The 20,767-nt window shown below is 36.6% G+C and overlaps 2 protein-coding genes across 3 annotated transcripts; both read right to left on the reverse strand.

Annotated features, from left to right (window-relative positions):
- Positions 1–4,102: 4,102 nt before the first annotated feature.
- On the reverse strand, positions 4,103–6,824 carry LOC127798693 (E3 ubiquitin-protein ligase RSL1-like). 2 transcript variants are annotated; one of them, XM_052332238.1, is made up of 2 exons: positions 6,343–6,824; positions 4,103–4,980 (listed from the first exon to the last, which is right to left on the reverse strand). In XM_052332238.1, exons 1-2 carry the CDS (start codon positions 6,701–6,703, stop codon positions 4,208–4,210), a joined length of 1,134 nt encoding a protein of 377 aa, XP_052188198.1. In that variant the 5' UTR covers positions 6,704–6,824; the 3' UTR covers positions 4,103–4,207. The 2 variants fall into 2 exon arrangements, with proteins under 2 accessions (XP_052188198.1, XP_052188200.1); XM_052332240.1 differs by having other exon boundaries at positions 4,103–4,944; positions 6,343–6,822.
- A 9,910-nt stretch (positions 6,825–16,734) lies between these two features.
- On the reverse strand, positions 16,735–20,373 carry LOC127800226 (receptor-like protein kinase 7). The gene is made up of 2 exons (XM_052334716.1): positions 17,665–20,373; positions 16,735–17,583 (listed from the first exon to the last, which is right to left on the reverse strand). The coding sequence occupies exons 1-2, from the start codon at positions 20,213–20,215 to the stop codon at positions 17,183–17,185; spliced, it is 2,952 nt and encodes a 983-aa protein (XP_052190676.1). The 5' UTR covers positions 20,216–20,373; the 3' UTR covers positions 16,735–17,182.
- Between the last annotated feature and the right edge of the window lie 394 nt (positions 20,374–20,767).

The following is a 20,767-nucleotide window of genomic DNA, read 5'->3' on the forward strand; positions in this document are numbered from 1 at the left end:
TATTACTAGAATTCATGCAAGTCTAGAATTTATGTAGTCGATCCTACATAATGGGATAAAGACTGGATATGTTGTTATTTATACATGTTATTACTAAAGTAACATATCTTTAGTGGGCCATCCCTTGAATAACAACAAGTTAACAACCCAATTTTTTTTTTTTAGTTAAGTAGTCTACAATTAGTTTTGAAATTAGAAGAACGTCCTCTTTTTGGAATGCAATCTTATCTAAGCAGTCACGCATAATAATGCAACCTTTGTGATCCATGTGATTGAGCTTCAAAGTTGAATGCATTTCTAAGGTACTTTAAATTTGTAAGTGTTCACTATGTCAGTTTTTTGGCCATCCAATCATTCACGTTTCGGCAATGCTACTATTAGTGCATTATTATTTCATGCTTTCTTCCTGCTTCAGACAGTAGTGATAATGGTGGCCCAGCCTACCAACTAAACTGGAAACAGCTAAATTGTAGTTTTCTTTTTTTTTTTTTTTTTTGGGGGGGGGGTGGTGGGGGGGTGGGGGGGGGGGGGTTAATTATTAAGAAAATTCAATTTTTACTGGATTCTTAATAATGTTTAACATTCTTTTAGGTAACATGAGTATTTAAGAATTTGATCTCGAGATCTCCAACACTTATCCAACCACTTAAAACTACATCCAATGGTAGCTAATTAGTATTTACTCACCACTTTAAACTCTTTGATTGGTTTCATATTGAAAGAATTTTCATAAAAAAACTCTACTAAAAATTCTCCAATATTCGTTTAATGTTAACATATTAAGAATTAAGAAACACAAAGAAAGTTGATGATATCTTATAGTTATATTATTCTCATATATATATATATAATAGTTTTTGTGTGGCATCCGATATGAACCAACAAAATGGCATTAATCATTCTGTATATTGGCTTATTAGAAGACACAAGTAGTCTGTTATGATAACTTTTAGTTACAAAAATGTCAGTACTATGTTGGTAATCTTTGAATAACAATATTTTACGTACAAAAACTTTACAATCTTTCTCTGTTAGTAATCTTTTGCTTAAATACCTTTTTTTCCACCTAAATAAATAAATAAAAACTTTGCAAATCCTCGCATGTTACTTGTACAACGTGTACGGAAGTGAAGTGTTAATTATATTTTGTGTTAACGGCTAGGCAGTGGATCGATGAAAGTGGATATATAGATAAGCTTGGAACCCCTTTTTTAAGCTAACTGATAAACTTGGAATCTACTTCCACATTGTCCCTAGGTTGCAAAAAAATGTAACATAATTTTTCCACAAAAATGACATTTAGGACTTGCAATGGTAAAGAATATGTGAAAATATTCTTCTAATAAGGTATAATACATAATTAGAGTTAAACTGAGAATGCATCAAACACCAGTTTTAAGCTATTATTAGTAACTGATCAGGAAGAGCCCATAAAATCCTTGCATGTCAACTTGAATGAGATGGAATTAAAAATAACGACTGTTAGTGAAGCTATTTTAAGAGTGGAGTCATGTTATTGGTATATTATTTATGTATATTTTGGATTTTACAATGCATACAAATGATAAAAATATTTTTCGCGTCTCACTACGTCTCTGCATCATGTCCTGTGTCTCACCGTCTTTAATAAAGAATATTTTAGATATTTTAATATTATTATGTAATCTAAGGTATATACAATACTCTTCTTGTGCGCAATGAACACTGATCTAATCATTGTACCCGACTGAATCACCATGATTAACTTCCTCACATTTTATCAGGCCAAATATGAGGACACTTGAGGCGAGCGATTCACCTTTTGGACAAGGTATATACAATACTCTACTAATATCACTTTTCTTGAGAGTAAAGGGGGTGTTGACTTTAGAAGCAATGGTTGGATGGGAATCTTCGATTAGATAAGGTTCTCCAATGATGAAATGCAATTGCATGGGCAAAGATGCCCACTGTTGAGGAGAAAAGGCACTGGATGTTGATTGGGCATCTGGATGTTAAGGATTATGACATGGCAGATGCTCATTGTTTGCTTTTCTCCCTTTTGCTTAATCTAATTTCTCATTCAGTATTGTATTGAAGCAATTGCTAACCCCTAACAAGAGTTTGGTTTGTATTCCCTTCCAGAGAAAATCAGAATTAAGACATGGTAATTAAGGGCTAATCTAAAGATTTTTATTCTACTTCTTTTAGAAAAGAAAGATATTTGTACAGTTTAAGTTTGAAACCTATATACAACTTTTTCAATAGTTAGGCATAAATCATTAAAAAGTAAAATGTTTAATCTATAATTACTATATTTTATTAATGATAGAAATATAGTCGAACTCGAACAATCGTGACAAGAAGACGAGTGTATTAAGTGTTCAATAAAGAAAAAAATTGATCAGAAATTTAGTTGAAAAAAAGGGAGAAAGAACAAAAAAATGATGAAATAGTAAGGTTGACATTTTTAATTTTCAACTTTAATTTTATAATTGAACGTGTCTTAATATTTTATATTTTAAAAATTCATAGATAATTTTTAATTAATAATATAAAATTAAAAAACCAAAAATGTTATGCACAACTTAACAACCCCAACCCCAAAACTTTTGACTCCCTTTTCTAAGAGAATGAAAGGGGTATAGCAAATAGACAACGCTTAGTGGAGGCTGGTTGGTATTCACTTGAGAGAGGGAATGAGAATCACAAGATGGTAGTTAAGGTCTAGTATGTTAAGAAAGATTTTGTATGATTTCTAAAATTTTATTATACATCTTTTTAAGAAATAATGGTATATTTGAGATATAGATATATAATCAAACAATCTGGCACCAATAATACAGGTGTACTAGTGTTTCCTAAGAAATTAATTTAATCCTAATCTTAATCACAAGAAGAGAGGAGAAAAAGCAAAAAAAAGAATTGAAGAACAATTATTTGTTTTTTTTTTTTTTTATGGTGGCTATGGATATATTCTTTTATAGTTAGTAGGCATGAAAACTATAATGTTTGTTTTGCTAATTAAACTATAACATGGGTGGGTCAAGATAAAAGAATTTTAAAATCAGCATTAATTTAGTGCTGATCTCATGAATCCAAAGGGTTAATGATGAACACCGGATGATAGGAAAGCAAAGCAAAGCATGATAGGAAAGGCATATGTGCCAGAGTGAAGTGGAGACAAGAAAACTGCAACAAACAACCTTGGATGGTTGTCATGAGCTTTTAATCTAGTGGTAAAAGCAAAAGCAGGGGAACAAACTTAAATGGGCTCCAATTTTTTATTAGGGCACAATGGATTATCGACTATTTAGATCAATTAATTTAATTTAACCCTTCTATTGCAAGAACAAGAAGCAATATATAATTAAAAATATTACGGAAAGCAGCAAACTTTTCAAACATTGATTACTGTTTGTGTTCGCTAAACTTTGGGGTAAATTTAATGAAAAGCGTAATTATAGATGAGAAAAGTTTTGTTTTATGAAAGACGAAGGATAGTAATTCAAACAAACAAAATCATATGCTCCTTTGAAAGATAATTAGCCACAAATTTATTCATTATTTTGGGTGGTGCATGAGAAGATTCAACAAAGTGAAAATGATTTGAAAGGAAAAAAAGAACAGAGAAAAATGACGACTTCTTGTTTATGATACCCAAAAACAAAAAACATCAAAGAAAAGGACCGACTTCATTAAGAAGTGGAATCGACCAACGCCAAACATAATGCAGAATAGCAGAAATCATCATCAATTAGCAGCTAACTCAGCAAGGATGGAGTTGATGTGGTGACTTTACGTGGCCAATGCCCCAAAATTTGGTAATTATGACCTATTTTTTACCCATTAATTGTTACATATCCAAGCCAATATTTCATAATATTGTCAACTTCTTAATCCTAGCTTGGAACTGAAAGAGCATTAACATAATAGGATAAATTCCTCGGGACCTCTTCGTTTGGGTTATCTAATTTGGCTTGCACCTTCTGTGGTTTACTTTTAATATTTCACAAAGATAAACATATATTTTACCTTAATGAAGAGTTTGGTTTTAACTTTTAAAAACAAACAAACAAACAAACAAAAGAAAAAAAACTATATCAACCTGAAATATTAAAAATAAATCATAGAAAATGTCTCTATGAAATTTACCCAACTCAATATAGTCATACCAGTTTATACAAACATCTCATCTCTATGCATTAGTCTCTGGATCTTAGGTTGCTCACGTGCAGTTGCAGGCTCCACGACATTTGGTCCAATTTGACCCACATCCATAGCAGAATTCATATCCACACCTGCAAGTCATGTGCACACAGCCCTCTGTCTTCTCCACGTATGTTTTGCAGTTGGAGCATTTCCTCCAGCTCTTCTTCTTAGCAAGTTCCTTCACCATGGCATCATCCTTCCCCTTTCTCTTTGCACTCAGCTTCCTGAACTCCTTGCATGTGAATTCCAAATGCCACGGGACTCGACATCGCGCGCAGATTGATCGCCGGCAGGCAGGGCAGTCGATCTGATTTATGACATTCCCGGAGTCATTAACCAGCATGGATGAACAATCTCGGAAAGGGCAGTACAGTTTCTGGGACTCGGGGATCAGTGATTTGCAAAGGGACTCGTCCCACTGGACAAGGATGTGTTTCGGGATGATCCTTCTGCAAGCATCAAAATCTAACTGGGTTTTACAATCTACTCCAGGGCATGGGATCTTGTTTATGTTATCTTGGATCTTTGCTATTATGTGTTTGCTTGTGCAATTGTAGCAAAAGGAGTGAGAGCAACTTATGTTCCTGAACATTTGGCGATTTTGTTTCTCTTCGAAGCAAATGCCACAGACGCTTCGGCATCGCTCACTATTCAAAATGTTTCTTGTTTGGATGGAAGAGGATGCGGCGTTTTCTAGGGAAGCCAAGAGTGCTTCTTGAACCTGCAAATTTTCTGCATACTGGGCATCTGATTCTGGAACAATTCCACCTACTTTAGCATTTAGAAATGCTGAAAAGGAAAAACATTCTAGCAGATTGATTCAATTTCATAGCATCCTAGTAGAGAGAGAGAGAGAGAGAGAGGGGGGGGGGGGGGGGGGGGGATCATGTCCAAACTGAAGCTAATGAAAGAAACAAGACAAGATTATATGCCCGAAATGTTAGTTTTTTGAGGAAAAGTAGCCCATCTCTTGTGTTTCTTTTTTCTTTATGTTTGGAGATCTAATTTCTTTTCTTTTCAAGGTAACAACATTTGAGCATTCTCGACTCTTGACAAACACATCAATCCTTGTAGGTATCAATGGCAGCTTTTACATACAATAGTATGCACGAGCCAAATGCAGCTGGTCTAGTAATACTGGTTTAATCAATACAAGGAAGTTGGCCTTAATCTGAGACTTTCATTGGATTTGTCTCAATAAAATCTAGATACAAACAAAGCATTGAGTTCAAAGTTCAAACTTAAAAAGTATGGGTTTATTAGTTTACAGTACCAAACTAGGAGTTTCATTTTTTCTTTTTTTGGGCTCTAGAGCCATAAGCAGGCCCAACCCCTTGCCCCACTCAATAGGTTAGGCTCAGTTCAAGTCCCCACTAAACTACTGGAGCACTCTCAAGCAACCATCCACACTCTATCCTTCTTACCACCCTTAAACTGGAGATAACTTTATGGCGAACAACCATCTAGTCATCAGATGACAAAGCATGGTTGTTCAAACTTAAACTTGAGAACTCCTGAGCCGGAGTACCACCCCGGCGGTCTAAGCTCCGAATACATAGTTGAGTATGTAGGTGTTTTACTGGTCAAACAAAATTTAGAACATCTAGATTGCAATTTCCCGAGGAGTTCTAAATTTCAGCATCTACATACTTAACTATGCATCTGAATTTTGATTGCCCTTCAACAATTCTCAAGCTGCTTCATCATTAAGCAGTCGATGTATTATCATAAAGCCTACTTTATCATAAAGAGTTCCTAAAAGAGGACATAAAAAAGCAGAATTCACATGAAAGTTAATTGATCCATCTTTTTCAGTTTTGGAAACTTTTCAGGATCAATTGGGAAAGGCACAATCAATGAACAAGATAAAAATGTGATAATTGAATGCAATTTGGAAATCAGGTTGCATTTGCAAAATCTCTGTTCAATTTCGTGTCTTGATTTTGGAATAAAGACTAATAAATTCTCGCTGTACCACGTGATGTTTGGAAACTTTTTCCTGGAAAATACAGAGTATGGTTAATCTATAAATTTTATTTATCCATTTCTGTTTGTAAACGTGATCCAGAGATTTTTTTTTTTTTTTTTTTTTTCAGGAAGAACACAAAGTACGATCAATTACAAATAAACAGCACTAGTTAGAAAAATCACCATCATTGAAGAGAAGCGTCGAGGCCAACACCGCCGATTCGGCCTCAAATTCCAGCAATTCCTCGTCCCTTAACTTAGCACAACCGCTTCCGCGCTTTCCCGCGTCCTTCAATTCCGAGTAATGCGACCAAGCGATTAAACCGATCGTGATGGCTACGCCAACTTCGACCGACCAGATCACGAGCGTGCGCCAATCGGATCCCAACCAACGTTGGCGGAGGAAAGCAAGGCCGCGAGGAAATACACTGGAATCTGGAAACGTTCCGAGAGAAAAACTCCTCAAACTCACTGGAATTCTATCGAAGAATTCGTACTCAAATAAGTTGACAGAAGTGAATCCTAGCTTTATGCCGGAAAACATGTCGCCTGGAAGGAGATTGGACTAACGAAGACCTAAATCATGAACGGCGCCACTGAGCTCCTTCTGTTCTGTAGATGAAGAGTTTATATGGATGTATCAACTGGGTCTTGACTCTTGCTTCGTTTGGAAGAAGTGAAAAAGTAATTAGTATATAAGATAAAACAATAAACCCGTAAACAATAGAGTCTGGTAATTATGAATCAAAATTCTTATTTATCTGTGATTCGCTTTCTAATTTGATTGTGATTATAATTTTAAATTTAATTATAATTATAATATTATTAAATTTAATATAAAATTTATTTTATCTAAAAAAATATTCTCATATATCATTTTCTGATCAGAATATAATTTTATATGTTTATTTATAAATAATTTTAAATTTATAAATAAGTGTTCAGATCACATAAAATCAAACACAAAGAGATATAAAGTGTGTGTTTTAATATTATTTTTGTATTATCATTTTTAGTTAGTGATATTTTATTATTTTTGTTTATAATTTCTTCTGATATAAGTTTTTCACATAAATTCTGTGTTTGTAAATAGTTGATTGATTTAATTATAATTTGTATTCGATCCAATTTCATAAGGAAGTTGCTTTAATTAATTAATTAAAGCCAAATATATATATATATATAAGAACTAAAGTATAAATACAAATATTGAGGGACAATTGCGGTTTACTTAAACAGTGTTTTGTGGTCGTCTTATGCTGCCTGCTACAAGTAAAATAAACTCTGGAAATAGTATTTTTTTGGAGACCTTGGGATGAATTAATATTCTGTCTTATTTTTGCTACCCTTCTCTCTCTCTCTCCCGTATGCTTCCAACGAGAGAAGGTAACATAACATCGCATGAACCCAGGGTACTAGGATTGTTGGTAGATTAGCTTTGTTAGAGTTCTACATAAACTTATATTTGATTTAATCATAATCTTAATGGATTTAAGCGATAACCCCATCCTAAAAATAGTTATTAAGGACTGTAATTAATAAATTTAAACAATAATTCCATTTTAGAAGAAAAAATTATAGATAAAGGGTTGTTTAGTTGTAAAAACAAAAATATTTTTACTTTTATATATATAATATCTTCTTTATAAAATCTTTAGTTTTCATTTTTCATAAAATATTGAAAAATACATTTAAATCAAGAAAATAATAATTTTCAATATAGAAAACTAAAACATTTATTCAAAAAATAGCGATATAAGTTTTTTTTTAAATCTCCAAATTAGTAACTGAAACAAGCAAAAACAGAATGCTTGATTAATTTGAAACTGAGTGGGCTAAGAAATATATATAAGATACAACTCTATATCTTTCCTATAAAATAGGAAAGGATTGGAATAATCTAATTTTAAAAACTAGAAAAAAAAAACTATCTCCTAAAGTTTAGGAGATAAAACACATATAAAATATAAACTTAAATTAACTTAAATACAATTGTGTAACAATCAGATAATACTAAGCATCCGGATAATCTGCAAGGATAATTCTTTATCCTTTAATCTATTTTGAATCTTCTTATTCTCGTTCAATACTCCCCCTCAATCTGAGAAATAGATGTAGGTCATTCTCAACTTACTAATCAAGGATTCAAATCTTGGTTTAAACATGACTTTTGTGAACACATCTACTAGTTGATCAACAGTTAGAATATAGGATAGACTTATCCCTCCTTCATCAATTTCTCGTTTTATAAAATTTATGTCTATTCTTACATGTTTCATACGATCATGTTGGATTAGATTTCATATAATGTTGATTGCAGATTTATTATTACTATATACCTTTGTAGGTTGAGTCAAGGGTATCCTTAGATCCCCCATTAGCCTTTCTAACCAAATAACCTTACAAATTCTTTAGGTTATGGCCCGAAATTCAGCCTCGGCATTGATTGTTTTTTACTTCTCCATATTACCACATTTCTCCACACTTTAGTGCAATAGCCGGTTGTAGACCTACTATCCTCTAAAGAACTTGCCAAATCTACATCAATAAACCCTTCAATTCCTCGGTCATTGGACTTTTTAAACATCAAACATTTCTCGAGTGTCCTTTTAAGGTATCTTAATACATGAAAAACAACATTCATATGTCTTTTGGTAGGATAATGCATATTGAACCATCCAGACTGAATCTCGGCCCTTTCCTAAGGCTTAATCTCAGTTCTCTTCTCAGGCCCAATCTCGGCCCCCTCCTCAAACCCAATCTCAACCCCCTCCTCAAGCCCAATCTGGTCTTCCTTCTGGACCCAACCTTGGCCCAAAACTAACCTGCCACAGCATCATTGCAATCCCACTAGATATCCAAGCAGCAGTCTCAGACCCTGTCTTCATTAATGGCGGATCTCATCCATATTAATGAAGGTCCCGTCGCCACCATACCACCACCTGGGAACCTCCACCGACGCCGAATAGTCATTCCCATCACCTGCAAACCCACGACGCATGCATGTAGGAGGACATCTCTTCATTCTATATCAATCAGCTCTCTTCAGAGCTAAAATATATTCTGATCTATGACCTACTGATACACTACCTAGCCTTACTCTTTTACTGACCTGATGGTCGGAGTGCTTGCAGGTTCCAGCTGCCCCCCAGACGGACCCGTCGCCGAAGCCCACTCTCCGCCTCCGATTGTCCTCTTTTGGTCAGGAAGGAACACATATATTGACTAATCAAACTTGCATAGGCTATGTCTGGCCTAGTAAAAGATAAATAGATTAATCTTCGTACTAGCCTTTGATACCTTTCTTTTTCCACTGGGATATCATCATCCTTCTCCTCATATTTCCAACCTTTGTTTAATGGTGTTCCAGCTGGTCTGCATGCATTATCCCAGTATCTTTGAGTAAATTCATAATATATTTCCTTTGAGAGATAAACAGGCCCGTTCTACTTCTTGCCACCTCTATTCCTACGAAGTATTGCATATGCCCTAGGTCTTTAATCTCAAATTCAGCCCTTAGTTGCTTCTTTAATGCCTCAATTCTCTGCATATCATCCCCTGTCACAATAATATCATCAACATAGACAATTAATATAGACTTACTTCCATCTTTAGTGGATTTAATAAACAAAGTATGCTTAGATTTCCTTTGTTCATATCCTAGTTGGATTAAGGACATGCTAAATTTCTGGAACCAAGCCTTAGGAGATTGTTTTAACCCATATAAAGATTTCTTGAGTCTACAAACCTTTCTATTGTTCACCTTATTTTCAAAATCGGGGGGAATTCTCATGTAGATCTCATCACTAAATCCCTAGTAAGGAACGCATTTTTAATATCAAACTAAAACAAAAGCCAATCAAGATTAACAATTATAGAAAAAAGTACTCAAATAGAGTTGAGTTTAGCTACAGGAGCAAAAGTCTCCCCATAGTCTATCCCATAGGTTTGAGTAAACTCTTGGGCCACCAATTGAGCCTTATACCTTTCAATATTTCCATCGGAATTGTGTTTGATAGTAAAAACTCACTTACATCCAACTATTTTCTTACCTAGGGGCAACTCAACAATCTCCCAAGTATGATTCCAAATAAAGGCCTTCATTTCTTCCAAAACTAAATATTTCCACTTAGGATCATCCAAAACTCCTTAGATATTTTTTAGAATCTCTATACTATCAAGTCTGGCAATAAAACCTCTAAAGTTGGGAGATAATTTTGCATAAGACAGATGATTTGACATAGGGTATTTAACACATGACCTTACCCTTTTTCTTAAAGTTATAAGAATTGCCTAATCGAGACCATCTCCTTGAGAAGCATGACTATCAGTGTTGTTTTTAGTCTCCTCCCTACCTCCAATGTTATCCCCTGATGATGCATCCCATGAATAACTGTCACCTTCCGTTGGACTAGCTTCAAAGGTTGATGATTGACCATGTTGAGTTTGTGAAAGTTCTTTAGGTCTACTCGAATACACAAACAGTGGGGAATTTTGATTTAGGGGCTTAGGAGAGAAAAAAGGAACAGTCTTAGGCTAAGGAGAATGAGCAGGAACCGAGTTTGAGAAAATGGGAACTATAGGGCTTGATTCTGCCAGTACATTGTTAGAGATAAATACCAGTTCTCCCCTTTGACAAGATGTTTGCAGAGGAGTTGGAAGATGTAAAAGGAGAGGCAAAGGGTCATGAGAGTTGGTGGAAGAAGCCATACCCCGAATAATAAGAGAGGTTCTCATAGAATGTGACATTGGTAGAAACATAAAATCAGCGGGTAACGAGACAATAGCACTTGTATCATTTTTGAAAATGAGAGTACCCAACAAAGGCACACTTGAGGGCTTTGGGATCTAATTTTGTGCGGGATATATTATGGTTATGAACATACACCACACACCTAAAGATTTTAGGATCAAGAGATGGTAGAAATGGTGCATGAGGATAGATGTCACAAAGAGTATCAAGAAGGGTTCTAAATTGTAAAGTTTTAGAGGGAAGACGATTTATCAAATAAGTGGCTGTAAAAACAACATTTCCCTAATATGAATGAGGAATATGGGAGCTAAACATCATAGCGCTAGCCACTTTTAATAGATGTCTATTTTTCCTTTCAGCCACACCATTTTTGTTGTGGTGTGTAAGGAAAGAATTTTGATGCAAAATACCATGTTCATACAAATAATTAGTCAAGTCATAGGAAAAGTATTCACAACCATTATCAGTACGCAAGATAGGAATATGAGCTTGAAACATATTCAAAACAAATTTGTGAAAACGTTTGAATATACAGCTAGCTTCTGAAATGGTCCCCAAATATCACTATGGATCAAATGAAATGGTGTGGAGGGCTTATAAGGGTGAATAGAATGATGAGTTTTGGACTATTTTGCAAGAATACATTGCTCACAAGAAAAACTTTGGTCTTTGTTGATAAAAATTTGAGGATACAAGAATCAAAGATAAGGAAAACTAGGATGTCCCAACCGTTTATGCCATAACATAGCCTTGGCATTGGTTGTAATAGTTAGAACAGGTTTATTCAAAGAGAAAGAATTTGAAATGTTTCCAGTCAACCAGTAAAGTCCATCCTTAGTTTTAGCACTTCCAATCATCATCCTCGATGCTTAGTCCTGAAACAAACAGTAGGAAGGGAAAAATATCACACTATAGTTCATGTCATTAGTTGTGATGACCTGGTCCCATTTACGGGTGTCACTAGTGAACAATCACCCAAATTGCTCACATGCCCGGCCATTTGTGAAGGACGAACTATAATTCAACATGAAACGCCCTATGTGAGAACTAAGTTTCGTCATTTCTTTCCCTCAATCCCAGAATCAACTAACAGATTTGGGCTTTAATTATACTACACTTGGCTAATTAATTTCCATTAAGTTTGTCCAATCATCATTTTTAATTCTTCTTCTTTCTAAGAATTCCACTGAGCTCCATATAATTCAAAATTCCAATCAACCCATTGATTTTACCAATTTCGAGAAAAAATTCATATAATTTAAATTTTTAAAAAATTTGGCATGTTCTCTAAAAATACCCAAAATCCCTTTACTTTTGAAAATTCATCCGAAGCCCATAATCAACCAAGAAATGCCCCAAAATTTTCAAATTTTTTTAAAAAAATTAGCCTTGCGGGCCCCACAGTACACTGCCTGGCAGTGCCCCCGCGCGCCCCAGCGGGCCCGCCTGAGCGCCCCAACCGCACTTGCTGCCCACTGTGGCCCTTTCAAGGCCACTTAGTGGCCCTAGCTGCTGCCACTGCCATCATTTTTCTTTTTTCTTTTCTTTCTTCCCTTAGGCTTTTTAACCCAAATTTTTCAGAATTATTCATACAATAAATATACTTCACAACTATTCAATTTTGCCTCCATTTTTCCATAAATAAGACTTACACAAAACTCTTGATGCTTTCACAACATACATCAAATACCCACTTTTTTTCCACAAAAGCTTACACAACAAAAAGAAAAATAATTTTTCTTACACCCACTCATGGTGCTTATTATAACATAAATCAACACAACAAAAATAGGCTTTCATAAACCATATAATGGTCTTGAATCTTCATTCTCATACATCCACATACTATCCCATCTTTGCCTTGATTTTCCCATGCCTTGACAATTTATATGGAAGGATAAAAACCTCATGAACTATTAAGCTCAGTAAGGGTGCAATGACAATAAGTATGAACATGAATATAAAATGTGATGTCAATGCATGCAATGCAACAAGTTAGGGCTTCTACATCCTCACAACCACATTAGTTTAAGGCTTTAACCTACCCTACCCCACACAATCTCCTGACCATAGGTCCTTGAACACAAACAACATGCCAATGCACACATAAAAATTCATAAATCATACTTGCAACCTTGCTAGCCACCATCCCATGGGACTATCCCTTACCTCTTATCTTTTAAGTGTTTCAACATTTTTAACTTTCAAGACTTTCTTGCTTTCCATCCCCCTAAGACAAAATAGAAATTTTGATCATTGAAGCTTTCTTGAAAACTAGAAAAATAAGGAAACCATTTCTTTTTACTTGAAACTAACCAAGTTAAGAGCTTACCTCTTGCTCTATCTTTCTTCTTTTTCTCCATTCTTTCTTTCTTTCTTTCTCTCTTCAAATGGCCAAAGAAGACAAGTCTTCTTTACACTTGTCTATTTATATTAACTCCCCCATCTTTCAAGAACAAATTCTAACCTTTGGATCTTTATGGATTTAAGAAAATAAATCTTAGCCTTTCACCAAAAGCACAATCTATATGCTTTGTAAGGAATAAATCTTAACCATTGATCTCTTTAGATTAAATTCATTTCTCTTGGGAAAAACACGATTCATGCCATTTACTTTCTTTAAATCCCAACTCTTGGATCAATTCTTTCTCCAAGAACAAATCTCATCCATTAGACTTATTAATTTCTCACCATTTAATAAATTGAGACAATTTTCACACATCAAGAATGAAATACATAATTCATTTCTTTTCCTTTTAAATAAATCCCACAATTTTAAAGCATTAATGGGAGACAATTTTTCATTTCATTTGAATTTTCTTTTAATACGACACCATCATTACATAAATGACTAATTCCCATTAACATTTGGATTTATTTAATCCCACCATTTTACTTGAATAAGACTTTGCCAAGTGTTATCTCTAAACACTAACATTGGCTTCCAAGTTTCCATCCAAGCCATCCATGTGTCTCCACGACATTTATTCACCAAATTTAGGGAAAATCAATTATTTTCTCTCATAATTGAATATTCTCTATTTTTCATAATTTAATTTCTTTATGGAATTTTACTCCAAATTACTAAAATGCCCTTTGTGAATTATTAATCTCATTTATCTCCACATAAATACAAAAGTGGGAAATTAATTCACTTCCATACTTAATTTCACCTAGGAATTATTTTCAATTTACCAAATTACCCTTTTATTGGACTTCACTATCCAAATTATCAAAATGCCCTCTCATATGGCACCATTATTCTCAAAGATCTATCACCTTCTCGAGGGTATTTTTGAAAGTTTTTCACTTCTTTTCTCATTCTTTTAACACCAGCAACACTGGGTGTTACATTAGTGACAACAGATTGTAACTCAATCCAGGGACATATAACACTGATTTAAGCTTTAGTTTTGAAAGACCAATAGTCTCACATCCTATGGCATGAGAGGTTGTTTCATTAGCCATTTTAACCTCAATTAATGTATCACATGGCTTGTATTCAGTCATATGCCTTTTGGAATTGGACATATGATCAGATGCACTTGTGTCTATTATCCAAACATCCTTAGAAAGTCTTTGTGATAGCAAAGAAATATGAGAATTACCTTTCTGGACTATTGATGCAATGGATTGATGAGTAGAAGGACTGGTAGGGGGTGATTCCTTGGTTTAACAGTCTATAAAGGACTTGAATCTGATCTTTTGTCAGATTCAGATTAGTCTTGCTTCCAATTTCACCAGCTGTTTTAGCAACATATGTTGATCAGGTGTTTTCTCTTTTGTTTTTAGGTTTCCAATTGGTAGGTTTGTCATGGATCTTCCAACAAGTGTTTTTTGTATGGTAGGGTCCGTTACAGTGGTCACACCATTACTTCTCATTTCCTACCCCTTTTGGAAAAATGTCCCCCTGTTAGAGCAAAATTCTGATGGGTTAGATTTGTATTATCGAGTTGGTTGAGCAGTTACCTTTCGCCAGCTTTCTTCCCTTCTTATTTCAATAAAAACTTCCTTGAGAGATGGAAAGGGTTTAGTGCCCAAAATCCAATCTCTTACTTCATCCAAATCAGTGATAAGCCCATGGAGAAAGTCAAATATCTTATCATTTTCAATCATCTTATTATATTTTATGCTATTAGCAATACATTCCCAACTAATGTTCTGGAACAAATCTATTTCATGCCATAACTCAACCAAAATATTAAAATATTCTATAACACTTAAGTTACCTTGTTTGGTTGTTCTGGTGACTGACTTTATTTCAAAGTTTTGAGATGAATTTTCCAAGTCAAAATACATCTCCTAGATCAAATAGCAAATCTCCTTGGCTATTTTGTGGAATTTTCCAATCCTAGACTCCATAGAATTGATTAATCATGCCATTATGGTTGAGTTTTTGGCCTCCCAAGTGCCATAGGTAACAGCTGTAGCAGGGGGAGCAAGAGTTTCACCAGTTAGATAATCAAATTTTCCTTTCCTTTTGATCACTAGTAACACAGATTGGAACTATTTTCTAAAATTACTATCATTAAATTTATGGTGAGTAATTTGTAGAAGATGATAATCAATTGGGGTAGTTGGTAGATTTGGAAAAGAAGAAATCGGACCAGATAAAGGTAGACGGCTTGAAGATCTGGTAGTAGATGCCTCTATTGGGGTAAGGTTTTGGTGAACATCGGCCATGATCTTGAGAGATGGAGAAAAAAAAGAATGATGATGATTATACTGCTTTTGATTGAGCCTAATGATATGATACTATGAAACAAGTAAAAACAGAATGCTTGATTAATTTGAAATCGAGAGGGCTAGGAAATATATACAAGATACAACTCTATTTCTTTCCTATAGAGTAGGAAATGATTGGAATAATCTAATCCTAAAAACTAGAAAAAAAAACTATCTCCTAAATTTTAGAAAATAAAATAAATATAAAATATAAACTTAAATACAACTGTGTAACAACCAGATAATATAGAGCATCCGGATAATCTATAAGGATAATTCTTTATCCTTTAATCTATTTTGAATCTTCTTATTCTCGTCCAACAATAACAAAATTAGAAATTTAATTTTAAATTCAATTGAGTTTTGGAGAGCATCATTTTCCAAATCTCCATTTCCAATTTACAAAATTTTTGTATTTTCCAATTTTCTGTATTTCGTAAAGTGGTTTTCTAAGTTTGCATAATTTTAATTAAACAATTCCCAAACAGTTATTTTATTAATTGATATGGGGTGTAAGTGTAAGGTCTAATTTTATTTACAGGAAAAAAAAGTGTAAGGTCCAATTTTCCATTGAGGCTGGCTCCCATGCCAAATCAGCCCAAAGGTACACTAAGTTGAGGCTATGCTATGCCTATGCCAGACCTTTTGGGCCCCAACCCAGCATTTTGGATTCTGGCCCACAAAGCAATACGTATTGATATGTAGAGCCTCTTTAGATTTTTTTTTTTTTAAATTCAGCATCAGATACGATCAAAAAATCATGTTTCATTTTGACGGAGGAGCTTAAAAATTAGTCCAAAAACCACCATTGCTTTGGATAGCAGCAAAAGAATTATTATCATATGAAAAATAAAGATTATAATGTTCTTATAAAATCTTATTATTTTTGGTTATTGAAACACTTCCAACAAAGAAATTAGGCAGGAGGTCACATCCAAACAACCAAACTTGCCCCCGAAAAACACATCCAAGCTACCAATCTCATATGCCTAACCTGCCATTGATTCTTTAATGAATCCACACGGAAATTAGGTATTGATTTCCATGAATTCTTTCAACGAATCCATACTGAAATGGCTACCCTTAAAAGAGCTGAATTTTTGTTTTTTGTTTTTTGCTTTTTGTTTTTTCTTAGTCACAAAAACCCTTATTTATCATCGTACAAAAATAATACAATTTCCAATACAAAAACTCTCAATCTTTATTCATCTTACACATCAAAAAGCATGATTAAGAGGTCATCAATTGGCACTAGTTAGCCTCATACTAAATAAGAAATTCTTTCGTGCCATGTATACACCACATCAATAAAAAAAAATTTGATGTCCTAAACCGGTGAGATATTGAGCCGTGTTAGTGATAATGTTAAATTCGTAAAATATTTTTACGAATTTGACATTATCACTAATACGTGCCCTCACTTCATTGATTCAGAACATCAAATTTTTTTTATTAATGTGGTGTCTTGAGGCTCAAAATAATTTTCGTTGTGATTTCGAGTAACCGTAAAACAGAATAAAATTTGGTTGCAAACCCTAATCCCGATTAATTAGGGTGAGCATCCCCAAACTTTGTGGTATCTTTGTTGGCAGCACCATCTTTGCCGATGATGATGCCCACCAATTTACAAGGGGCTGGGGCAGCTTCTTCAAGCATCTGAACCACGCTTCTCATTGTAGGCCTATGGGTTGGAAGCCTGGCTGTGCTGAGAATGGCAATTCTCAACACCTTGATTGCGTCTTCGCTATAATCTGCAGGGATTTGGGAGTCCACCAGGCCTAGCACACTCTCTCTACTCTTCAATTTGCTTGATACCCAGTGCACAATGTCATTATCCTCCCCGTACTCTGCCTCAATAGGCCTCTTCCCGGTCACAAGCTCCATCAAAACCACCCCGAAGCTATAAACATCGCACTTCTCGTTCACCTTGCGGGCATACCCATACTCTGCAAATTAAACAGAAGCGTTTATTGTTATAGAATCTCTATACAAAATGAGGTGAGTAATCAAAACGGGCAGGCACTTACCGGGAGCGATATAGCCGGGCGTTCCAGCGATCACTTGGGTGGAGTCCTTGATTGCATTTGCCTGAACAATCCTGGCCAGCCCAAAGTCGGCGATCCGGGGCCTCATGTCTTCATCCAGCAAGATGTTACTCGACTTGACGTCTCGGTGGATCACCGGCCGATCGCAGCCGAGGTGCAGGTACTCTAGCCCCTTGGCCGCCCCAAGAGCTATCTCATATCTGGTTTCCCAATCCATTGCCAACTTCCTGTTAGCATGCAGCTGATCCCACAGGCTCCCATTAGGCAAGTACTCGTAAACCAAGAAGCTCGAGTCATCGCTGGTTATGCTGCAGTATAGCTTCACCACGTTAACGTGCCTTATGGAGCTCAGTGTTTCTACCTCTGCGTCGAATTCCCGACACTTCCGGGCACCTTTCGACAGCATCGGCTTGGCGCTTCCGACCTTCCGGCCACAGGAATCCGAGGTCCAAATGTGCTTCACGGCCAGCTCTGTGCCATTAGGCAACACAACCTTATACACATCTCCAGACCCACCTTTTCCGATTACGTTCTCCTTCTTGATTGAATCAAGAACCTCATCCTCCGTGAAGGTCAAGACATGGAAAGATTTCACGTCCCAGGAATCATCCTTGAATGATCTTTCTCGATCTTTTTGGCTCTTCTTCATGTACAAGAAACATGAAACTGAGAGAAGCAACACAACGGCACCCACTGCCACGCCGAGCACAATTATCCAGTTCTCCTGGGAGCTGCCGGAGCCCGACGAACATCGCCGGAAATTCTTGATGTTCTCACTGCAGAGGCCGCTATTTCCTGCGAAGCTACCGTTATTGGCCTGAAACGAAAGGGAACGGGGTATGGGTCCGGTTAACCGGTTGTAGGAGAGATCAAGAAGGCTTAGTCTTAAAGATGACAGGCTCGGCGGAATTTGACCGGAGAGTTCATTTCTGGACAGGTTGAACGCGTTTAGAGAAGGTAATGATCCAATGGAGGCCGGGACCTCTCCCGAAAGTGAATTTTCCGCCATGCTTAAGTCGGCGAGAGCTCTACAAGAGCCAACACTGTCCGGAATTGGACCCGAGAAATTGTTGCTCTGTAAATGAAGTTTGTATAGTTCTTCGAGTTGGCCGATTTCCGCCGGAATACGGCCGGAAAATAGATTATAACTCAGATCAATCTCACCCAACGATTTGGCTCTACAAATCTCCGGCGGCAATTCACCGGATAATCGATTGTTATTGACAACTAGCTGCGCCAAAGACTTCGCCTTCCCGATATCGGACGTAATCGGACCTTCAAATTTATTGAACGCAATATCGATCAATCCGACGTTTGGTAGCGCCCATAATTGGCTCGGAACCACGCCGGAGAGCAAGTTGTTGCTGACCCGGAAACGAGTCAACGACGTACAGTTACCGTACGTAGCTGGAATCTCGCCGGTGAAGCTGTTCTGAAGCATCAAGAGCTTTTTCATCGTCCCTCTTTTACACATCCACGGCGGAATTGGACCCGTCAGGTTATTCTCCGACACGTCGATGTAATCAAACTCTGCCCACGAGCCGAGCCGCTCGGGAAGCAAGCCAATGAAGTTATTCGTGTAAAGCGACAAGTTTACGAGCTTCTTGAAGTCCCCAAACTCCGCCGGCACCTCGCCGGAAAACTGGTTCTCGAAAAGTTGCAGAGTCACCAGCTCGGTCATCGACTTGAGCTCTGACAAATCGCCTTCCAGACGGTTCTGCGAGGCGTCGAACATCTGAAGCTTCGTGAGGTTACCGAACCCGGGTGGGAATTTTCCCGTGAAGTCGTTGTTGTACAGTTCGAGCATCCTCAGCTTCGAAAGCTTCGAAATTTCCGCGGGGATTTCACCGGAGAGGTAGTTGTCGGAGAGCTCCAAGTTCACGAGCTCCTTCAGGTTTCCGATTTTCCAAGGAATCCGACCTTCGATGCTACAATTTGCTAAGTAAAGCCAATTCAGCTGATTCAATTCCGCCACCACGTCGGGAAAAGGGGTCCGATCAAACGGGTTGTCCCCAACACTCAAATCGATCAAACCCGTCATATTGGTCAGCGAATTCCACGGAAAAACGCCGGAAAATCCACTGGAATTCATGTACAGATAATTCAATCCATTCAGCGGCGAGATATCCGGAACCGAACCGGAGAACAAATTGTTGCCGATATCCAAGTACTTCAACTTCACGCAGTTTCTCAAATCATCGGAGACAATTCCGTGGAGTGAATTGCAGCCGAGAGAGAGCTTTTCGATGGATTTGAGCTGGCAAATCGAATCGAACGGGACGGTGCCAGAGAGGCCTTGGTTGGATAGCTCGATTCCTTGGACGGAGCCGTCGGGGTGGCAGGTGATTCCGGTGAAATGGCAGACTGAATTGGTGGTCTGCCAGGAATCAAACACATTATTGGTGGTTTGCAGGGCGGCTTTGATGGTGAGAAGGGTGTGGCGTTCGTCGGAGGAGGCGCGGGAGAGGAGGGAGATGAAGGAGAAGAGGACGAGGAAGTGGAAGCTCCGGCGGGAAGTGATTAACGGGGACATGTTGGCCGGTTGTTATTGATTGATAAGAGAGATTCGTGAAGGTGAAGGTGCTTGAGAGTGAGATGAGGATGGAAGCAAGCAATGGAAGATACAGAGAACCATTTGAACGGAAGCATCCTGGTTGGTTGCTTTCTGGAACAGTACGTGTGTTTGTTGGAGGAGGCTTGGAGCAGTTTAATCATGTGCTTATTATTATTATTATTATTCTGTTATTAAACAATTTGGGTGTTACTAAACTAAGCTTAAAACAAACAAAACTAAATGCTACGATCCGTAAAATTGAGCCCTTTTTTTTTTTTCTTTTTTAATCAAAGTCTAAATAACGAAGTGACGACCTTCTTTGTCCTCCATATAATTAAGCCCTTACTAGAGATGTATTGTTTTATTTAATTTAATTGAAAGGAGGGGGTGTGTAACTTTCTTGACTATGTTAAAATTGCTCCGTGTTTGGGTAAGGTTGTCTGTCCCTTTGTTAAAAGGATAAAAACAATAAGGTTGCATATAATTTCGTTACTCCAACGTTTCAACAGAATGTTCGTATAAAATATTCAA

The sequence above is a fragment of the Diospyros lotus genome, chromosome 4 (assembly GCF_014633365.1).
Source record: "Diospyros lotus cultivar Yz01 chromosome 4, ASM1463336v1, whole genome shotgun sequence".
NCBI lineage: Eukaryota > Viridiplantae > Streptophyta > Magnoliopsida > Ericales > Ebenaceae > Diospyros > Diospyros lotus.

Coding starts and splice junctions, on each gene's coding strand:
- LOC127798693 (XM_052332238.1), bottom strand. CDS start 6,703: ATGTTTTCCGGCATAAAGCTAGGATTCACTTCTGTCAACTTATTTGAG. Junction 4,981..6,342: donor GACGCTTCTCTTCAATGATG/GTGATTTTTCTA, acceptor TTTCCTTTTCAG/CATTTCTAAATGCTAAAGTA.
- LOC127800226 (XM_052334716.1), bottom strand. CDS start 20,215: ATGTCCCCGTTAATCACTTCCCGCCGGAGCTTCCACTTCCTCGTCCTC. Junction 17,584..17,664: donor GCCCGGCTATATCGCTCCCG/GTAAGTGCCTGC, acceptor TTTAATTTGCAG/AGTATGGGTATGCCCGCAAG.